Below are 20,088 nucleotides of genomic sequence, written 5' to 3' on the forward strand. Positions count from 1 at the left end.
TGGTTCCCCATCAGGTGATCGGGACCTGTGGGCTGGAGGCAGCTCCTGCATTGAGCATCTGCCCTCTGGTGGTCAGTGTGCGTCATAGCTAACCAGTCGTTCAGCTGTCCAGTCGATTTGCATATTACCCTTTTATATATATAGATTGCTCTTTATCTTTTAGAGCATTGTTTCTTAAATATCAAGGCCAAGGTGTCAGATTTATTGATTTTTATGTCCTTGTCTTTCCTACATGTATTTCTGTTCCATATTTAAAACTGAGCTAATATCATAGAATATCTCTGATTTAGTAAGATTGGTTGACTTTTTTCCCCCCTTATCCTAAATTGTAAGTTAAAACTATATTTACCTAGGTCTGGTCTATATTTTATATATTTTAAAAAGTTAAATAGGTATATAAAGTTTAAAATAATATTCATTTTGTAAACATAACTAATTTAGGATCTTCAGTATGATAACACATTTTCTATTTCAGGTTTCTTTATTATAGTCCTTAATTATCGAATTTAGACATATGATATATAGTATTGTTATAGGGATTATATATATGTGCAGGATCTTCTTTAGCTGGTGGTAGTTTATAATTATACTTTATGAATTGCAATGGTTGAAATAATTTCATTTTAACTTAGAACTTAATTATACCCCACTCCAATGTCCACACTTCCAGCTGAACTCCTGAGGCCAAAGGAACAATTTATTTTAAATCAGTGTTTGAAACAATAATTTCTTGCTATATATACTTTCATGTCTGTAGGTGTCATCATGACTTTATTATATCATCTTCTCTCAGAACTTCAGGGAGTGTCATGGCATTGTTGAATTTGACCTCTGGGAAAGGTCCAAAGATGCCTAGATAGCTACTTAGCTTTATTTTGTGCTCAAATAGATGGTTTGAGCTTTAGACTGAAGCTCGAGAAAGAACACAGCAGGACTCCAAATTTATGTTCATGTGATTGTGATAGACATCATATACTATCTCAGCTCTGGCCAAATCCAGTAGAAGATTCTTTGATCCACATGAGATTCTTTGAGCAAATTCTTAATGAGATATTCCAGAGAGCAGCACTGAAAAATTAGAAATGACCCACAGAGGGCGTAGTGTTTAAAAGCAGTGGCCTTGGACTCACTTGGCTCTTCCACTTTCTGGTTTTGTAACTGTGGGCAATCTTCTTTAAGCTCTTGTTTACTTACCTATAAAAAGGGGATATTAATGTTACCCACCTCTTAGGGTTCTGAGGATTAAATAAAAACAATTCATATTAGCCTTGGCCGGGTGGCTCATTTGATTGGAATGTTGTCCCTTATATCAAAAGGTTGCAGGTTCGATTCCCAGTCAGGGCACATACCTAGGTTGTGGGTTCAAATCCCAGTCAGGCTGCATATGGGAGGCAACCAATCGATGTCTATCTAGCACATGGATGTTTCTCTCTCTTACTCTCTTTTTCTCTCAAATCAATAAAAACATCCTTGGGTGAATGTAAAAATGTGCATGTTAGAGTTCTAAATCCTATATTTAATAAGCACTCAGTACAAGTTTTTTTTTGTTTTCAGTGAGTGATTCAAAGTATATTTTATATCTTAGTTCCAATTTTAATAGTGTGGTAGGAACAGATCTTGCTAACCACCTACTTTGTTATGTAATGTCATGCAACTATTATTCAGCCTCTTGGTCTCAAGATGAGCAGTACTTTAGGATTAAAAATCTGAATGAGATTATACTCACTAAAAACAACATTTCCTTTGTATTCTGAGGCAAACATAATAGTCATTCTATATTATTTTGTATTTTTTGTCTAATATTTAATCCAAATTCTCTTAGGTCTGTTGTTTGTATCTCTTAGTACATTTACTCTATAATAGTGCTATGTTCTTTGATGCTCTGATGTATATCACTTTAATGGTATATTGCCTAAAACAGTTTTTTCAGGGGTGTAGATTGTCTAGTTTTGAGATTTACATGTGATATCTTCTGTTCTATCTTTGCCTTTAAAATTTTATTTTATTTTGTATTTTGATGCTTCTCATTCTTTTTAAAGGGCTGCAGGGGAAGAATTGAAAGTGAAGGCATACCTACCAACAGGCAAACAATTTTTGGTCACCAAAAATGGTAAGAATTACGTTGCATTTATTAGTAAATTTTGCAGTTATATATTTTTTAAAAAAACCTTATGATCTTAATTTGTGCTCACAGCTGTAAGTACAGCTGATTTCAGACAAATTTAGAAATTTAATGAAGCTCTGGGTTTTTTATTGCTGAGGTATTTTTTTTTCCTTATCTGATTTTCATCTCCTTGTTATTTTTGCCCAAAATGTCTAGTTTTAAAATATGGAGGAAAAGGGCCCTAATCAGAGTTAGACTTCTAATTAAATTATTTTTAAGTAGACTTTACTATATTTTTAGCTATTTAACTTTGATCCTCTTTAGATTTAAATTTTTTATGGAAGATGAAATTGATACTAACTTGGACATCTAAAAGCTTAAAGCTAAAGATTTTATTATCCATAATGTCATTGAAAGATTGCCTGTAGGTACAAAATATGTTTTTGAAACAGATAGCATTTTATTTATAAAGTTAATTTGAAAACAATACAAAGTTGTTATAATCCCTCTCTAATCATATAATAATACATTGATTTTCATTCTAATTTACTTATTATAGGAAGGGCAAAATATGTATAAACTATCAGTTTCTTCTTTCCTACAGCATATTTATTAGAATTAATAATTTATATACTGCTTGTTTTAAAAAATCAGGATATTTATAGCAATTTGTTGACCATACATCATGTTTTTGCCTTATAATTATTTAATTTTAGGCATATATGTATAATAATAATACCTGTTAATTGAAACATTTGATATATCAGAAACTCAATACCAATATTGTACAATAGAGTAACATTTAGCAGTGAATTTTATCCTGGTTTGCTCATTATGAATAGCTGGAGGTCACCTCTACCACCTCTGAGAATGACAGGTGGTGCCTTCATGTTCTGAGAGTAAAGCTATTAAAATTGTTATTATTCATTAGCCTGAAGTTGAATAATGTCATCTCTGGCTTCAGTTTGCAGTTTTCACAGATCATTAGGATAAAGAATTTATAGAACACTCCCAGTAGAGCCTTTCTACTTGTCTTCTAAAAATAAGCTATTTAGCCCTGGCTGGTGTTGCTCAGTGATAAAAGCATCAGGCTGAGCACCAAAGGGTCACGGGTTTGATTCCTGGACAATGGTATGTACCTGGGTTGCAGGTTTGTTCCTGGCCCCAGTCAGGCGCGCATGCCAGAGGCAACAAATCAATGTGTCTCTCTCATATTGATGTTTCTCTCTCTCTCTCCATCCCTCCCTTCCACTCTCTATAAAAATCAATGGAAAAAATATCCTCAGGTGAGGATTAACAACAACAACAAAAGCTACTTAGGGAAAGATAAATGTCAAATAATTTATGTCTGTAGGCTGAATGTAACTCTTTAATGAATCATTTTCATTAGAGGAGAACTGTAATATTCCCTTAATATTTTGGTGGCAAAACTATATTTTATGGTATAAACTTTATCTTTTTAAAAATGGATTTATAGGAAGCAGATTATGTGCTTCTAATAGCATTTGCCATTTTTTATAGTGCCATGTTACAAGCGGTGCAAGCAGATGGAATATTCAGATGAATTGGAAGCTATCATTGAAGAGGATGATGGTGATGGAGGATGGGTAGATACTTATCATAACACAGGTAAAAGCCAAATAGAATGACATACATATGATTTAAATTTTTAAAAACTTTTATAACCTTTTATAACAGTTTTGATTTAAAATAAAGAAGAGCATATATAAGGCACAGTAGACTTACCAGAAAAGAAGCAGGGAGGACAAATTAGAAAAAAATCCTCTTGAAGTATACCATATTTCTATAGTACTGCTACTTCATTAGCAATTTGAAAATACCCATATCATCGTCCTTATTTCTAAAGAAACGAAGAAAGCCAATTAAAAATACTGAGTATGTGGCCCTGGCCAGGTAGCTTATTTGGTTAGAGCATCATCCTAATACACCAAGGTTGCGGGTTTGATCCTGGGTCAGGGCACATACAAGAATCAACCAATGAATGCATAGATGGGTGGAGCAGTGGATGGTGTTTCTCTCTTCCTCCCTCCCTTCCTTCCCTTTCCTTTCCTCTCTAAAATTTGTAAATAAAAAAAAGACTGAGTATGCATACTACTTTACTTCGAATCCCTTATTTGCATGTCATTCCATTGCTGGATGATGAGTTTTAGGACAGGAACCATACTCATATTTACTTTATACCTGGCATTTAAAAGTATTTAGTAATTATTTTTTAATGTCTACTAAGAGGTTTGTAAAGACCATGAAGGTATAGATTCATTATTGAATCCTCAATATCTACATAGTATCTGATACAGAAGTTATTCAACAAATTTTTGTTAAAGGATTTGACTAAATTTAAGCCATTCATAAGTGTTTGCTTACATAAGTTGTTTGGAATTCTGAATATGATTGTTTTATTCCAAGTAAAATGCATGGAAAGGCATTTTATGTACTGCTGTATGACTTAGTTTTATTGAAGAAAGTATGTTCTGAGTTTAAATCTAGGATACTAAAAATAAGTTTTCTCCCTGTAAGCCCTGGAGAGTAGGAGGCAACTAAATTTAATCCATTCATAAGTGTTTGCTTGCATAAGTTTTCTCCCTGTAAGCCCTGGAGAGTAGGAGGCGTATCAAAAGTAGTGGTAGAGCAGGGTTTCTCAACTTTAGCACTGTTAACGTTTTGAGCTGGGTAGTTCTTTGTTGTAGCATTTTGTGTATAATGCAGAATGTTTAGCAGTATCTCTGGGCTGTACCCACTAGATGCCAGTAGAATTCTTACAGTTGTGACAACCAAAAATGCCTCCAGGGATTGCCATTATACCATGAAGACCAAAATTGCTGCCCTTAAATTGAGATCCACTGCAATAGACAGGCTAAGTAATCTGTCCAGGAAGAAGAACCTTGGTATGTCAGTTTGTCCTTTACTCTGGATAAGGGACACTGCCATCTGTTTATTCATGGTGATAATAGGCACAGGTTCAGAACGTGGGCTCCTTGATTTGAAACTCACTTGTTTCTTAATGAGTTGAATGTTGTTATGTCAAAGCCTAAAGAGAATAGCAAATTTTTTAACTAATTTCAAAATCATTCTCTTTTGCCCATTTATTTATTTTCATCATTTCCAAAATTATTCAGCTGTTCTGCTTTAGTTTCCCCCTGACTGGGCAGCACATCCATAGTACATTGTCTGTTGACTGACTATAGTCTTTGGTTATAGCACTATGTTTCTGATGTAAAGTTAATTAGTTACTCTGTTTTTTAGTTGTATTTTATTCCTTAATCCCTATGCCAAAAATCTATGTGCATATTTACAAAAGCCTTCATTACAGAGATAAATTGGTGTCAATATGATTGGATTGACAAAAATCTATTACAGAAAATTGACAACTAAAAAAATGGTTGTCTTGCTGATGGGGACAAGTAACATTTTCATATATGGAAAACAACTTAGTGTTCTACTGCAGTTAATTTGATATACATAATAAGTTGTAACTAATGTTTATGAGAGATTACCTTAGAATTTCAGGGTTAAACTGTGTTCTGATTTGATTAAAACAATGCTTCTATTGACTCACAAGGTAAGGTGTCTGGTTCCTTGTCACCTCAGAGTTTTTTGCTTCCTCTGTGCTTCACTTCTTTCAGGTTTCTTTGATTTGTCTTAGTCCTTATATTAGTCACTGGGGGCCCGGTGCACGAAGAATCGTGCACTGGGGGTGGGTCCCTTAGCTCGACCTGCACCCTCTCCAATCTGGGAGCCCTCAGGGGAGCTCTCTCCAATCCGGGAGTTTCTGTCTGTCTTTGCAATCATATGAGCAAATTGTCTGAGACCCCCAACCCAGTTTGGTTTGTTGCTCACAGAATAATAGAGGCATTTTTTTTTCTTTGCTTCATTGGTGGAGATTTCCTGGAAGTTTTAGGATATCTTCCCTTTAATTTTTCCTAGACACTCTGATTTTACGTATGCCTCTCACCTTTGCTTTCCCTCCATCCCCCACCGCAACAGTAACTTGTTCCAGGCTCACTTTGCTCTAGTGTCTAGGAGATCCATCTGCCACCAGAACTACAATTCCCAGCATTCCTGGTGCTCCCCACACTCTGGGCTTCTGCTTCAGGTCCTGGGGCTGCCACCAGAACTGCTATTCCCAGAATTCTTGGTGCTCCCTGCGCTCTTGGCTTTCCCTTCCTGCTCTGTCTCCGTCCCATGGCCTCCCACTCTGCCAGGTCCTCCAAGCCGCCAGGTCTCCCTCTCTGCTCTCCGTCTGGCAGCTTGGGGAGCAAAGTTCTCCAAGCCGCTCAACTCTCTGCCAGCTCTCCCGCTCTGCTCTCCACCCGGCGGCTCTCTGGCTTTGCTCTCCACCTGGCGGCTTAGGGGAGCCACCGAGGGAGCTACGTTCCCCCAATTTGCCAGCTCTACCGCTCTGCTCTCCGCCCTGTGCCTGTGTATGCAAATTAACCCACCATCTTTGGCAGGTTAATTTGCATACTCATTCCTGATTGGCTGGTGGGCGTAGCGGAGGGACAGTCAATTTACATGTTTCTCTTTTATTATATTAGTCATGGTTCTCCAGAGAAACAGAATCAACAGAATGTAGATATGGATAGAGAAAATAGATTGTAGATATAGGTGTAGATAGATGTATTTTTAAGAATTGGCTTATGTGATTGTGGGAGCTTGCAAGTCTGGTTTATAGGGCAGGCTTGCCAGCAGGCTGAAGATCTAGGTAAGGGTTGATACTGCAGCTCAAGTCTAAAAGCAGTTTGGAGGTGAAATTCCTTCAATTAATTGGATGAGGCCTACTCACATTATGGAGGATAATAATCTGCTTTATTCAAAGTCTGATTTAAATGTTAATAATATCTAAAAAATACCTGCACGGCTACATTTAAACTGGTGTTTGACCATATATCTGGACACATAACCTAGCCAAATTGATGTAAAATTAACCATCACAGCCCTTGAGAGTATTATCCTCATTAGAGTCACTGGACATTTTTGCCAATATATCCTACTTTTAGAAGAGTGATTTAATGAGATTCTGTATCATATTTAGACAGGTTGAAGAAGTTTATTTACTTTGTTTCTGTATACTGGATTCAGCGAATCCTATCTAATAAAGAGGGAATATGCTAATTGACACTCACACCCTCGCAAAGATGGCGGCGCCCACAGCCAATAAGGAGAGAATATGCTAATTGACTGCCCTGCCCACAAAGACGGCAGCGTCCACAGCCAATAAGGAGGGAATATGCTAATTGCTACCACACCCTCAAGGATGGTGGTTCCCACAGCCACAAGATGGCGGCGCTTAACAAAGGAGCAAAGCATATTTTTTAATGTAGGGTTTTTTCTTTACTATTTTCATCCTTTTTGAACTATTTAAGTGAGAACACTGACATATATTTTGAATTAGAAATACTATTTAGCTGACTTGTTGTTCCGGTATATGCTTAAGGCCACCTTCATTGAGACAAATAGGTTCTGAGGTAATTGTTTAATCATGTGCAGTGGTTAGAGCTTTCAACCAAAACTCAGAATGTGTGGATTTGAATTCCAGCATCTCACTTAACTAGCTGTGAGACTCAAGCAAGTTATTTTACCTGTCTAGAGACTTTATTTCTTCGTAGGGAGAAATTATCTTAATTAGCACACAGGACAGTGTAAGGATTAAATAAGATGTGGAAACAGTAAAACAGAAAGCCCTGCATAAATGTGATATAGTATTAGTACTTCTGGGCATCCTAGATTTCTGAAGCAAATGGCATAGTAATATAACTAATACCTTGTTGAGAAAATTCCAATGTAGGTTTTAATAAAATGTAAATGTGCATCCTATAGTCTCTTAATCTACTCATTTTTGAGGATGAATATGTATTTTTGATAGAGATTCATAAGCAAAGTAAATGAATAGTAAATGAGGGATGATAAAATAGGATAATTCATGGTAAAATATCAAATTGGTATTCTTTTATTTTTTAAAAAATTTGAGAAGTACCTTTGGGATTATTTATTTCTATTGAATTCATTAATAAAATTGTTGCTAATATTAGCTTCTCATTTCAGAGAAGTTGTCAGAATTTAAGTAATTTTAAGTGTTTTTTATATTGCTTGAATCAGAAAAATGTTTACAACTTAAATCTTTTATGCACAATTTTAAACAGGTATTACAGGAATAACCGAAGCAGTTAAGGAGATTACACTGGAAAGCAAGGTACTGGTTAATTAGAGATGTTTCCAAATTCAATGACCTAGTATATATGTATATGTATATGTATGTATGTATATATATATATTTTAAGATTACTCATATCATTTTTTTCAAACTGATTATTATCAAGCTCTTTTATATCCTAACTTCACCCCCCCCCCCCCTTTTTTGTGTATCAGCATACCAAAACACTACTGTTTCCCAGTGTTTCTCTTCTTTTCCTTAATCTGTCGTATGGTTAAGAGAAACATTTTTTGAAATTATAACTAGTAAAAACTAATTTTTACTAATTGAGAAGCCTTCTAGGCTACTTTAAAAAAAATAGCTTATTTTTAAGTATAAATGCCAAATGTTCTGTAAATGGAGGCTTTTGAAGTAGTTTACTTGCTAATTAGTAGATAGTAATGCTATGGTTTAAATTTTGTAGTTTAAAATTATCTTAAGCAATTTACTAATTATATCATTTTTTCTTAATTTATGACTAATGAGTATATTTTTGCTTTTGAAAATGTAAAGGTAAACTTTAGCATCATTTAAAATCATGACATTTTGAATCATGAGTGGGAACTAAATCAGTTAGGTTTTATTGTACAATTTGTTGGCAAGGTATAAGTATATAATTGGATGGAATTTTTCTTCTTGAAAGTTTTCAATTCAGACTATATTAACTTTTCATTTCTAAAGAGAAAATGATTGCAATTGTCTTTATATTTTTATATAGTTATTTGAAATTATATGAAAAATAATACAAAATGCCTTTACCCATGTCTTCTTAATTATTTTGTTAAGTCACGTCTCAGAGAGAATAGAATAGACAGAATAATTGTACTCTTTTTTTCCTTATGAAACATTCAACCAGTTACTAGTTTAAGATATTCTTTTTATGTTCTTGTCATTTGAATCATTTGGGATTTTTAACTGGGGCTTAACAGAAAGTGTTAGAGACTAAACAAGTTTAATTTTTTTTCAGTGCACAATTTTATGCTTGCTAGAAACTCACTTTTATGTTTGCTTAGGGTGCAGTTCATTTGAATTTGTACATTTTGGAGAATTTGGATGACTAAGGAGAAACAGCTTTGCTGCGTCAAAAGAGATCATCTTGTTTACTCCAGCCATTAGTGTATATGCTTCAGATTTGGGGAATGATAAATGGTAGAGTAGTTTGGATGGCATTGTTTTGATAGGTTTATGGGAATTCTTTTAAGAATTTTTGCTAAATGCAATAGTGGTTAATATGGTACTTGCTCTGTTACTTAACATATTTATGTCGTACTATAACAGGGGTGGGGAACATCCTGCCTGAGGGCCAAGAAATCATTTGGTCTGGCCCTACCAAGACATTAGGGGTGAATTAATTAAAGTTTCCCTTAATGACCAATTTGTCAGATGTTGGCTCATCAAATAATCATCCAGATACTTTCTTCTTTGTTTCATGTTTTTGGTATAATAATGACATACTGGTATATGATCTAAGTTTCCAGTGATAAATAAAATCATCCCTAATTGAAATTGTAAATTAGTTAAAAACTAGATGTCCAATTTTTTTTACTTCAGAATTTTAGAATGTTAATTTGTGAAAATGATAAATGTACCAGTATGTCTTGGCTAGCATTATTCTTTTTAGTGCTAATATAGTTAAGAAATTGAACTGAAGTCATATGTGTAGTAACAGTTGTAATTTGCTTAATTCAGCCAGTATGTTCATAAATTAAAATATATTGTTTGATTTATAATAATAAGTTTAACATATAAGTGTATTGTGATTTATAAATGTATAACTTTTTGTCCTTTAAATTATGTATTTAAGTTAATATAACTTTTAATTAATTTTCTAATACTAATGAATTGGTTAACTAAAAACAACTGGCAACTATTTTTAAATGGTTGACTTAGATGACTCATGGTGCTTGTATAATGCTTTTTATATTTTTCACAGCCCTTAGCACATCACTTTTAATGATTGTTTTTTGGGTTTGTCATCTCACTGGAGGAGTTTCTTAAGAATAAGAACTGTCTTATCACTCTTAATTTTCACTGGTTAGCACTGTGCTGTCATGTGAGTGCTTGGTATTAGAACTAATGAACATATTGAAATGACTTTAAATATAATTAATTTCAAAGGATAGTATAAAACTCCAAGATTGCTCAGCATTATGTGAAGAGGAGGAAGAGGAAGATGAAGGAGAAGCTGCAGATATGGAAGGTATCTGTGTTCCAGATTTGCTTTCATTACACTAGAATATTGATTTGGGAATATTTGTAATTTATGTGGATTAAGAACTCTGCTCCATTGAATTCTAAATTTTAACATGATACAGCAAATTTTTATTGAGCAATACATTATCTATGTATCAGATACTTTTTGGTGCTGGAGATAAAGCAATAAACAAACAAAAACAATACATAAGCAAATAATTTACTGTATGTATTAGAATGGTTATAAGCGTTAGGGAGAAAAATAAAGGGGAGAATAAGGGAGTCTTAAGGTGGGATGAATGTTGTAATTTTTAAATAGGTTGATGAAGAAAAATCTCATTGAGAATATGCCTTTTGAGAAAGGCCTTGTAGGAAGTAAGTGAACAAGCTATTTGAATATCTCAGGAGGAGTGCAAAGGTTCTGAAATGGGAGCATGTGTGGCTTATCAAATACTCTGAGGAGGCTCCTATGTTCAGAGAGAAGTGAGGGGAGAGTCAGAGAGGTAATCGGGGGCAGATCATGTAGGGCCCTGACTTTAACTCAGAAGTGAGATGAGAAACCAGTGGGGGGCTTTTCAGAGTAGAGGAGTGACTTAGAATGAGATTTAACATTTTAACAGAATGTGACTGCAGTGTTGAGAATAGACTGAAGGGCGGGGGGAGTGGATAGGATAGCAGGAGGCTGTTTTGATCATCTAAACCCATGGTCAGCAAACTGCGGCTCGTGAGCCACATGCTGCTCTTTGGCCCCTTGAGTGTGGCTCTTCCACAAAATACCACGTGCGGGCACGCGTACAATGCAATTGAAACTTCGTGGCCCATGCGCAGAACTCGGTTTTCGGCCTGGGCGAGTCTATTTTGAAGATGTACTGTTGATATTTGGCTTTGTTGACTAATGAGTTTGCTGACCACTGAGCAAAACACTCAAGTGGCAACATTGGAAATGATGAGAAATAGAATTCTGGACATATTTAAGGTGGAGGGAGTGCAAAAGGATTTGCTGCTGGAATGAATGTGGCATGAGCGAGACAGAATAGTCAAGTGTTTTTGACCTGTCCATCTGGAGTGATGTCATTAACTGCAATGGAGAAAACTTGAGGACTGAATAGCTTTGGAGGGGGAGTTAGGAGCTTGGTTTTGGAATGTGATATTTGTGATGTCCCTTAGCCATTCATTTGAGCCATAAGTTAAACTATTAGGTATTCAGGTCTGTTGTCATGGAATAAATATGGGAGTCATCAGCATTTAAAATCATTGAGATTAGTGAAATAAATCATCAAGGAGTAAGTGTAGATAGAGAAGGTCCAAAAATTGAGTCTTCGTTACTGTAGAGTTTTGTCGTTCTTTTGTATTGTTTTTTAAATGGTCCAGATGATGAAGAGGAACGAGCATAGGAGATAGTGAAGAAAAAGTAAGGTGAGAGCAAAGCCCGGAAAATAGAGTATCTTAGAAGCCGAGGGAGGTCAATTAAGATGAAAACTGGGACTCTTGCACTGGATTCAGCAAAGTAGAAGTCACTGATGACTTTAATGAGCACGTTTTTTACAATTATATAACTAGCCTTGTGTATGCTATGGAGTCCCTGAGGACTTTACAGTTTTATTATGCCAGTTGGTATTAATAACTGTAGCACAGACCAAGCCTTAATATGCTGACTTTCTCCAGTCTGGCTTTACCAGGTAAAGTTGCTGCTGTAGAAATATGTATAGAATATCACATATATTTATTCGTTATTGTCAGAAACAAAAGCAAAACCCAGTTTTTCATTGATACTCTGAAATAATATATAATTTGGTTTACAAAATTATTTTGAACTCGATTAATCTTTTGTTGCTTTTTACAACAGAATATGAAGAGAGTGGATTGTTGGAAACAGATGAGGTTTGTAAATTGAGTTTTCTTTAGTTAATTTTTAATGAATTAAGTTAGGGATTAGTGTTTTTCTTAATACCTTGATATTTCAAATAAGTTCTTCAAAGCATATAAAATTTTGAGTTTTAAGTTATATCTGCTTTTGAAAAATAAATACATAGGGTGAGAGAAATAGATTTTCTAAAATATCACATTCATAGCGATTTTAATGGTTGTAAATTTTTTTTTTTTATTATTGCCAGGCTACCCTAGACACAAGGAAAATAGTAGAAGCTTGTAAAGCTAAAACTGATGCTGGAAGTGAAGATGCTATTTTGCAAACCAGAACATATGACCTTTATATCACTTATGATAAATATTATCAGACGCCACGACTATGGTTGTTTGGCTACGATGAGGTAAAAATAAAAATGTATTTTAATGTAAATATTTTAAATTGTTGGATTTAATTTCTTCATCATTAGGTCTATGGATATATATTGTATGTGGCCTTTTAAATTTTAGATATCACTTATTTTATAATTTTAGGGTTAATACTGCACTTGATTCTTACTTTGAAGAAACTATGAATTATTCAATGTGACAACATTCTTACTAAGAATTGAACATAAATAATCTGTTACGTATTTATTACTTGGTCCCTGAGCTTATTCTTTTTAATTGTGAAGGAAATTGAACTTGGTTTGTTGTAATAAATTTTGTTTGGGACTACACCTATTGGATAACTAAGCATTTGTAGAATGACTAGAGGCCCGATGCACAAAATTTGTGCAAGAGTAGGCCTTCCTTTTCCTGGCTGCTGGCACCAGCTTCCCTCTGGCACCCGGGACTCGGGCTTTCCTCACAGCCCCAGCTTCGTCCGGAAGGTCGTCCGGTCTAATTAACATGTTGTGCTTTTATTATTATAGATCATCATGTTACTGTTTTTGGTTTTTTTAATCCTCACTGGAGGATATATTTTCCACTGATCTTTAGAGAGAGAGTAGGAAGGGAAGGAGGAGCAGGGAGGGGGAGAGAGAGAGAGAAACATTGATGTTAGACACATTGACTGGTTGCCTCCTACATGTGCCCCAAATGGGATCGGGGATCAAACCTGCAACCTAGATATGTGCCCTTGACCAGGAATGGAACCCGAAACCCTTTGGTCCTTGGGTCCATGCTCTAACCACTGGGAAAAATGTCCAGGGCACATGTGTGTCTTTTTCCCTTAAGACAGAAAACTTTTTTTTAAAAGTCATCCCCTTAATTGAATTAAAGGATAACTAAAATAAAATTTACTTGTTTAACCTGTTATTCCAATGACAATCAATAGAAAACAAGAAAATAAAATATGCCTAAAAGATGAGTAATAGTTATAAGACTTTTGGATAACCATGAACCTGCCTTTCTGTGGAATCTTTACTACATTAGGTGATGGTTGATGTCATATAGTCTGATGAACAGACAGACTTCCCTCTCCTTTCTTGGTATAAAATTTCCCCCAAATAATCTGGTAATTCTAAATAGTCTAGAATTCTGAATTGCAAGTGTTGTGGGAGGTGGAGATAAATATATTATAAATATTGAATTTTAGGCCTAAAGTTTTTAAAGGATAATTTTAAAACGTTTTTTGTGGTTTCAGCAACGGCAGCCTTTAACAGTTGAACACATGTATGAAGACATCAGTCAAGATCATGTGAAGAAAACAGTGACCATTGAAAATCATCCTCATCTCCCACCACCTCCTATGTGTTCAGTTCACCCATGCAGGTCTGTGTCTGTGTGTGTGTGTGTGTGTGTGTGTGTGAATATATTTTTATTCTTTGTATGTGTTTAGTTATGGTATTGATCTTGGTGATTTTACTCCTATTTTTATCTCCATGAATAGTTTGGATGATCCTTTTTATATTAAAAAATACTCACTATTTAGACATGGTTTGCTCTATCATGCTGTATCTTTCTGTGAATATGGAATATAAAATTAACCTTGTGCTTTTTCTAGGTGACCTATTTATCTCCTTTTATTGGTTAGTGAAGGGAGATGTATATGCAGACTTTCTATTCTCCTTTACTCTTTAGTCAAGAAGTTTTCAGTCCTACCAAATCGAGTACATTTTATAATTTTGGATTTTCTTTATATCAGTGTGTTTTCACAAGATCAAATAAGTGAAGCTGAATTTATGTACATGATTTGTTCAGAAGTTTCCTTAAAAAAAAAAAAAAGTAAAAGAGGTGTTACGTGCCAATTTCTTTGTTAGTTGTTTCTAATGGGTAACTTTCACAAAATTATTGAGAAATTCTGGTAACAGTAATTTTCAGATGAAAACTCTGATACTCCATTGACTTATTCGATGCAACATTCTAGTTTTCAAAAATTCTTTGATATTTTCTTCTAATTTTTTACAACCTGTTTATTCTCAGACTTTATCCTATAGAAAGTTTGGTTCATTTTTCCAGTTTATGTCAAGAAGTATTAATATTGTTGTGAAAGGTAATTTACACATCATTAGTTTTAGTTTTCAATTACTTAATCTAAAAGGTTTTTATTTTTGATAGTTTTATTTGATTCATTTTTTGGCTTGAGGTTTTAGGATGGTGCTTATTAAATTTACACTCTGAGGTGTAAATTTTACTCAATTGGTAAAAGAGGTAAGTAATTTAACTGAATTAATTTTATACAGTTTTAATAAATAACTACTATATAATGGAATAAAATGTAAATATGGCAGAAAATCTGGGGGCCTGTAAAATGAGACTTCAAGGACAATTTAGACCTTGCCATGGGTCGCCTCAGATTATGCCTTCATAGCCTCAGAGTTAATACATTTAATCTCTTATCTTCTAAGTTAAGTGCCTCTGTCATGAAGGTTGTATTCATAAATAGTGAAGCATCATTTCTCTAAGCCAGGGTGATATAAAAGATTATTCATTACTTTTGTACGTTGTCCTTTTCTTAGTTTATGTGCCCAATTTTCTTTTGTATAGCACAGAAGAAACACCAGTTGGCTATAAAAGATTTGTTGGTAGGACAAAAACTTTAGATAAATATCATCTATAATAATAAAAGCGTAATATGCTAAGTAGACTGGATGTCCTTCTGGACAAATCCGGGGCTACAGCCGCGGGATGGAGGCAGCCGCTGTGGCTGCGAGAGACAGATCCAGCCAGCCGCCACGGCTGTGTAGGTCTACTCTTGCACGAATTTCATGCATCGGTCCTCTAGTTCTCTATGTAAAAACAAAAATACTTTGTAATAAAATCAGATAAATTTTACAGCACGAATGAGGACAAAGAAAATATCTAAACTTCTTGACTGACCAGTTAGCTTTTCTTAAATTCAGTTTTGGCTTATTTTCAGCTAAATATTTAAACAGCCAAAATTACAGCATTATAAATATCTCCCCCCTTTTTTTGACTGTTACCATACATGGTTTGATTCTTCTTCTTTCTCAGCAGAGAGCCCTTGCTCTATAATTCTGCCCTGGCATGATTTCCCTTTCTCTGGTTTTGTAACTGCCCTCTATCCCCCCCAACCCAATCGTACCAGCCTTCCACCCCCATTATAGGAAAGCTAACTGGTACCATTGTGTTCATCTGTGATTACCAGAGCTTTTTAAAATTGCCCTCTTCCAATAAAGCTGTCTTCATTACTCAGCCATCTGATTTGTTGGGAAATAGGAAGAATGTCTTATAATGTAACTATTATATACTAAAACTGATTCATTGACAGTAAGGTAGATTTCTTTACAAACAAAAACTCCCTATTTTGGTCTAATTGATCTATTTTCCTAAGATTTGTTCTTTTCCTTTTAGGCATGCTGAGGTGATGAAGAAAATCATTGAGACTGTTGCAGAAGGAGGGGGAGAACTTGGTGTTCATATGTATCCTTACCTGTTTATATGACTAGTGGCAAATTGGCTCCTAGGATTTTTTTGGGGGGAAGGCAGGGATTGATTTAGTTTAACCTTAATGGCACAGTACCTATAACTTGTTTTAGCCTCTCATATCTGGAAGTCTTAATGGGAATATTTAATTTATTTAGAATGTCTTATATTATGATTATTCTGCCTTGTTCAGTTGATCAGCACAACTGTGTGTAACAGTTAGGTCTGCCTTGTTACAGAGACTGAAACAAGTTTGCCAAATGCTCTTGTTTATGTCCCTGTGTGTAACAGTTAGGTCTGCCTTGTTAACAGAGACTGAAACAAGTTTGCCAAATGCTCTTGTTTATTGAAGAGGCAATGGCTAAGTGTATATGAATATAAAACTATTGCTCTTGATGAAAAAGGAACTCAGTGGGCTTAATTTATTGATGAAAGATGAGTAGTCTACTAATTTAGAGGATAATACATGATTACCTTTTCCCTAAGTATATTTCCAATTTAACATGTGATAAAACGTGCTTTCCTCTCAGGTAAAAGTAGAATTCATTTGTGGCAGTCTGAGGTCTCTCTGAAGCAAAGAATTCAACTTAAATAGATTAATTAAAAAGTAAAGCAATTGAAGCATATTTCAGATATTCTTAAAATACAGTATTTTCATTTTCCCCATTTCTCTTTTTCTTTTTTTTAATTTTCATTTTTCTACAAGAAGAGTATACCCTTCTTACTATAATTATCTTCTGAGGTTAACTCAGTTCTCTGGGGTTATCAAGATGAATAAATTAAGTAAACTGCTGAGTCTTGAAATATGTGTACCCATAACATGGATTCATCAAAAGCAGTCAAAGTCAGTGGTTTAGATGCAAATAGCTTGAATTAGTTTTGTGCTAGATTGATATTAGACATGGTGGTTTATGCCCCCAGGTGTTAGATATAGATTAAGGGGTCATTACTCTCTTGATATTACAGGTAGCCTAAGCATTGCAAATGAAGTGCATCCCTCAGAGGTATATGAACCGATTTGATATTGAAACAAATCAGGAACTTTTAGTCCAAACTAAATTTATTCCTGAAGTCCTATTCATAATTTGAGCATACATCTCTGTGGCTAGGTAGCAACTTGGAAGACTATAATTTAAAATTCAGTCATCAGTTCTCCCAGTAAAAATTAAGCTCCTAATGTTTTCAAGTACAATGGAATATAGGAAAAAATTCAGAGTTTTATTAAAGATAGCCCAATTTAACAGGTTCTATGCCAAATATAGATGCACTAACCTAGAATTGGTTCTTATGGAGGGTTTCCACCTAATTTTTTTATTCTTTTGCTTCAGTGCTTTTATATTCTTTACCCCGTCTCATTTTCTAACATATTCAAGCAGATTTGTAGGCAGTAAAAGAGTCATTTTAACATGGACAACCTTGTCTTTATTTTTATACCAAAATAATTGGGCTTGTATGAACTCTTACTCAAGAATTTTCACGTTCGAATATTAAAAGGGTAGGGAACGTTACAGAGAGCCTCATGTGGACTAGACACAAGCTTGCATGAGTGAATTTTTTAAATATACTTGATTTAAGATTTCGTCTTAAGTATTTTTTCTGAGAAATTATTGCTTAATAAAATAGATAATTACAATGTTAGCTTAAATCATAAAGCTATTTACCAATCTATTTTCCTTAGCCAAAGACCTTAGGTATCTTCTAATTTTCTTGAAATTTGTACAAGCTGTCATTCCAACAATAGAATATGACTACACAAGACACTTCACAATGTAACAAAGAACTTACAGTTTATTCTAATCATTGCTTCTGATTTTTAAAGAATTAACCCATAGATGTGACCATTGACCCTCTTCATCAATATGTACAATTTCTCTAATAAAGGGACTTATATGTTTATGCATTAAATAAAAAAATTCCACTACCAGACTTATTTGTTTAATAAAAATGAGTGTAAAGAGATGGTTTTTCCTTGCTTCTTATCAAAAGGTGATATAGTATTTTCCTTATAACAAATCTTTAAGTCAAGAAGTATCTCATACAGAATGATGATAAAAATATTTTTGATTCACATTTATGAGGGAGGTATTTAAGCATGTGACAGTGTGAGAACAAAGCCTCGAAAATACTGCATGCTAGACTTCCCTTTTATTCTCTTCCTCTTTATTCTTCCTGTCTTACCTTCTCCCCAAGACTCCTATCTGTTAATATTTATGAAGCACATAGTAATGTACCAGGAAATATGCTAAGTGCTGTTACTTATCTAATTTCCTGATTGTTTTTATTAAGTTCATACCACCAAAATTATTATTTATTAAAGATTTAAGAATATTCCTCCTATTGTGATTGCCTGGTAGAATAGTAGAATTTAAAGGGATTCCTTTGTTGTATCACATCAGTTTATCAATCTGGGTATAGGAGTTCAGACAGGCTTAAGTGTGTTCTACTCTGAGACACACATTGAGAGCCAAGGAGTAAAACCCAGATCCTGAAAACTGCAGCCCTGGGTCCTGAGGTGAGAAGTGGGGCCAGGATGAGTGACTTGGCCATACATGAGACGAGCAACCAGGTGGATATAAGGTCTTTGATTACTAAAGAAAACAGTCTTCTCAATCCTAAGAACCAAAGATGTGCTAACCATATATTGACCCAGTGTTGATATAACAGGACCCCATACTCAGTTTTGATGAGCCAACTATGTGAAATTAATGGCTGGGACACTGCTGCTTTCTGGAAAGTGCTACAGCTGAGAGATCATGGACATCTGTCAGCAAAATCCAGAGAACCGTTTGATTCAATTAAAGAAAGAGAAGCTGATATACTCTCCAGGAGAGTATGAATATGGGTTATTCCCAGCCTCCATTCATGTTGGTGGTTCTGTGATAACTGGATATACTCATACAAAATGATGAAGTTGGACTCCTGCCTTACACCATATAAAAAAATTAAAACGGATCATCAACCTAAATACAAGAGCTGAAACTATAAAACTATTAGAAGAAAACATAGGAGTAAATCTTTGGCCTTGGATTAGGCAATAATTTCTTAGATAACAACAAAATGATGTATAATAAGAGAAATAAGGCAAATTGGACTTTATCAATATTTCAAACTTGTGTTTCAAAGAATACCATCAAGAAACTGAAACAACCACCCACAGAGTGGGAGAAACATCCAAAACCCCATACATATAAAGAACTGTTGTAATTCAATAATAAAAAGACAACACAACTTAAAAAAACAACAAAACCAGGCCCTTTGATAACTCCTACTACATTCTCTTTATACTCCCACATTGCCTCTCGTCCCTGTTCTTTCCTGCAAATGAGTGGCTAACCCTGCCTCTAAGGAACCTTACAGGTTTTTTGTTTGTTTTTTATTTTTCTCAGCATTCAAGAATACTCTACCATTAATCCTTTTATGTTTCTCCTTTTTCCAATTGTAGTCCAATTCTTATATTGCAAGGAAATCTTCATAAAGAAAATAACTTTGTAGAGTTAAAGCAGTGTTTGATGTAATATAATACAGAGATATAAATATGGGCATCATCATTTAATATACCTCAGATGTCTTGATCATGTAGCCAGCAAACTACTCTCCTTTATTAAATGAATCTTACAAATTGATTTTATGAATAATTCTATTTTTGAATACTTTTAAATGATATTCAGTGTTAGATATTATATTGTCAGTATTCTTCCAGTTAAGTCTAATTTATCAAAATTACAGATACCCTTAAATCTTAATTTTTCAGTTACAGATGACATTCAATATTTCAGGTGTACAGCATAGTGGTTGGACATTTATATAACTTAACAGTGATCCCCTGATAGGTCTTGCACCCACC

At 34.5% G+C, this 20,088-nt stretch overlaps 1 protein-coding gene across 2 annotated transcripts in view; it reads left to right on the forward strand.

Moving 5' to 3' along the window:
• ATG3 (autophagy related 3) overlaps window positions 1-18,203 on the forward strand; it is a 28,649-nt gene extending 10,446 nt beyond the window's left edge. Inside the window, exons 4-12 of one of the 2 annotated variants that reach the window (XM_005873321.2) lie at window positions 2,040-2,110; window positions 3,626-3,733; window positions 8,266-8,315; window positions 10,434-10,515; window positions 12,355-12,389; window positions 12,623-12,778; window positions 14,002-14,129; window positions 16,173-16,241; window positions 17,936-18,203. In XM_005873321.2, the coding sequence (XP_005873383.1) occupies window positions 2,040-2,110; window positions 3,626-3,733; window positions 8,266-8,315; window positions 10,434-10,515; window positions 12,355-12,389; window positions 12,623-12,778; window positions 14,002-14,129; window positions 16,173-16,241; window positions 17,936-18,017 (781 nt within the window). In that variant the 3' untranslated portion in view covers window positions 18,018-18,203. The remainder of the gene's footprint in view (window positions 1-2,039; window positions 2,111-3,625; window positions 3,734-8,265; window positions 8,316-10,433; window positions 10,516-12,354; window positions 12,390-12,622; window positions 12,779-14,001; window positions 14,130-16,172; window positions 16,242-17,935) is intronic. The other variant, XM_014545397.1, reaches the window with a different exon arrangement.
• Window positions 18,204-20,088: the final 1,885 nt, after the last annotated feature.

This window comes from Myotis brandtii, unplaced genomic scaffold (assembly GCF_000412655.1).
Source record: "Myotis brandtii unplaced genomic scaffold, ASM41265v1 scaffold406, whole genome shotgun sequence".
NCBI lineage: Eukaryota > Metazoa > Chordata > Mammalia > Chiroptera > Vespertilionidae > Myotis > Myotis brandtii.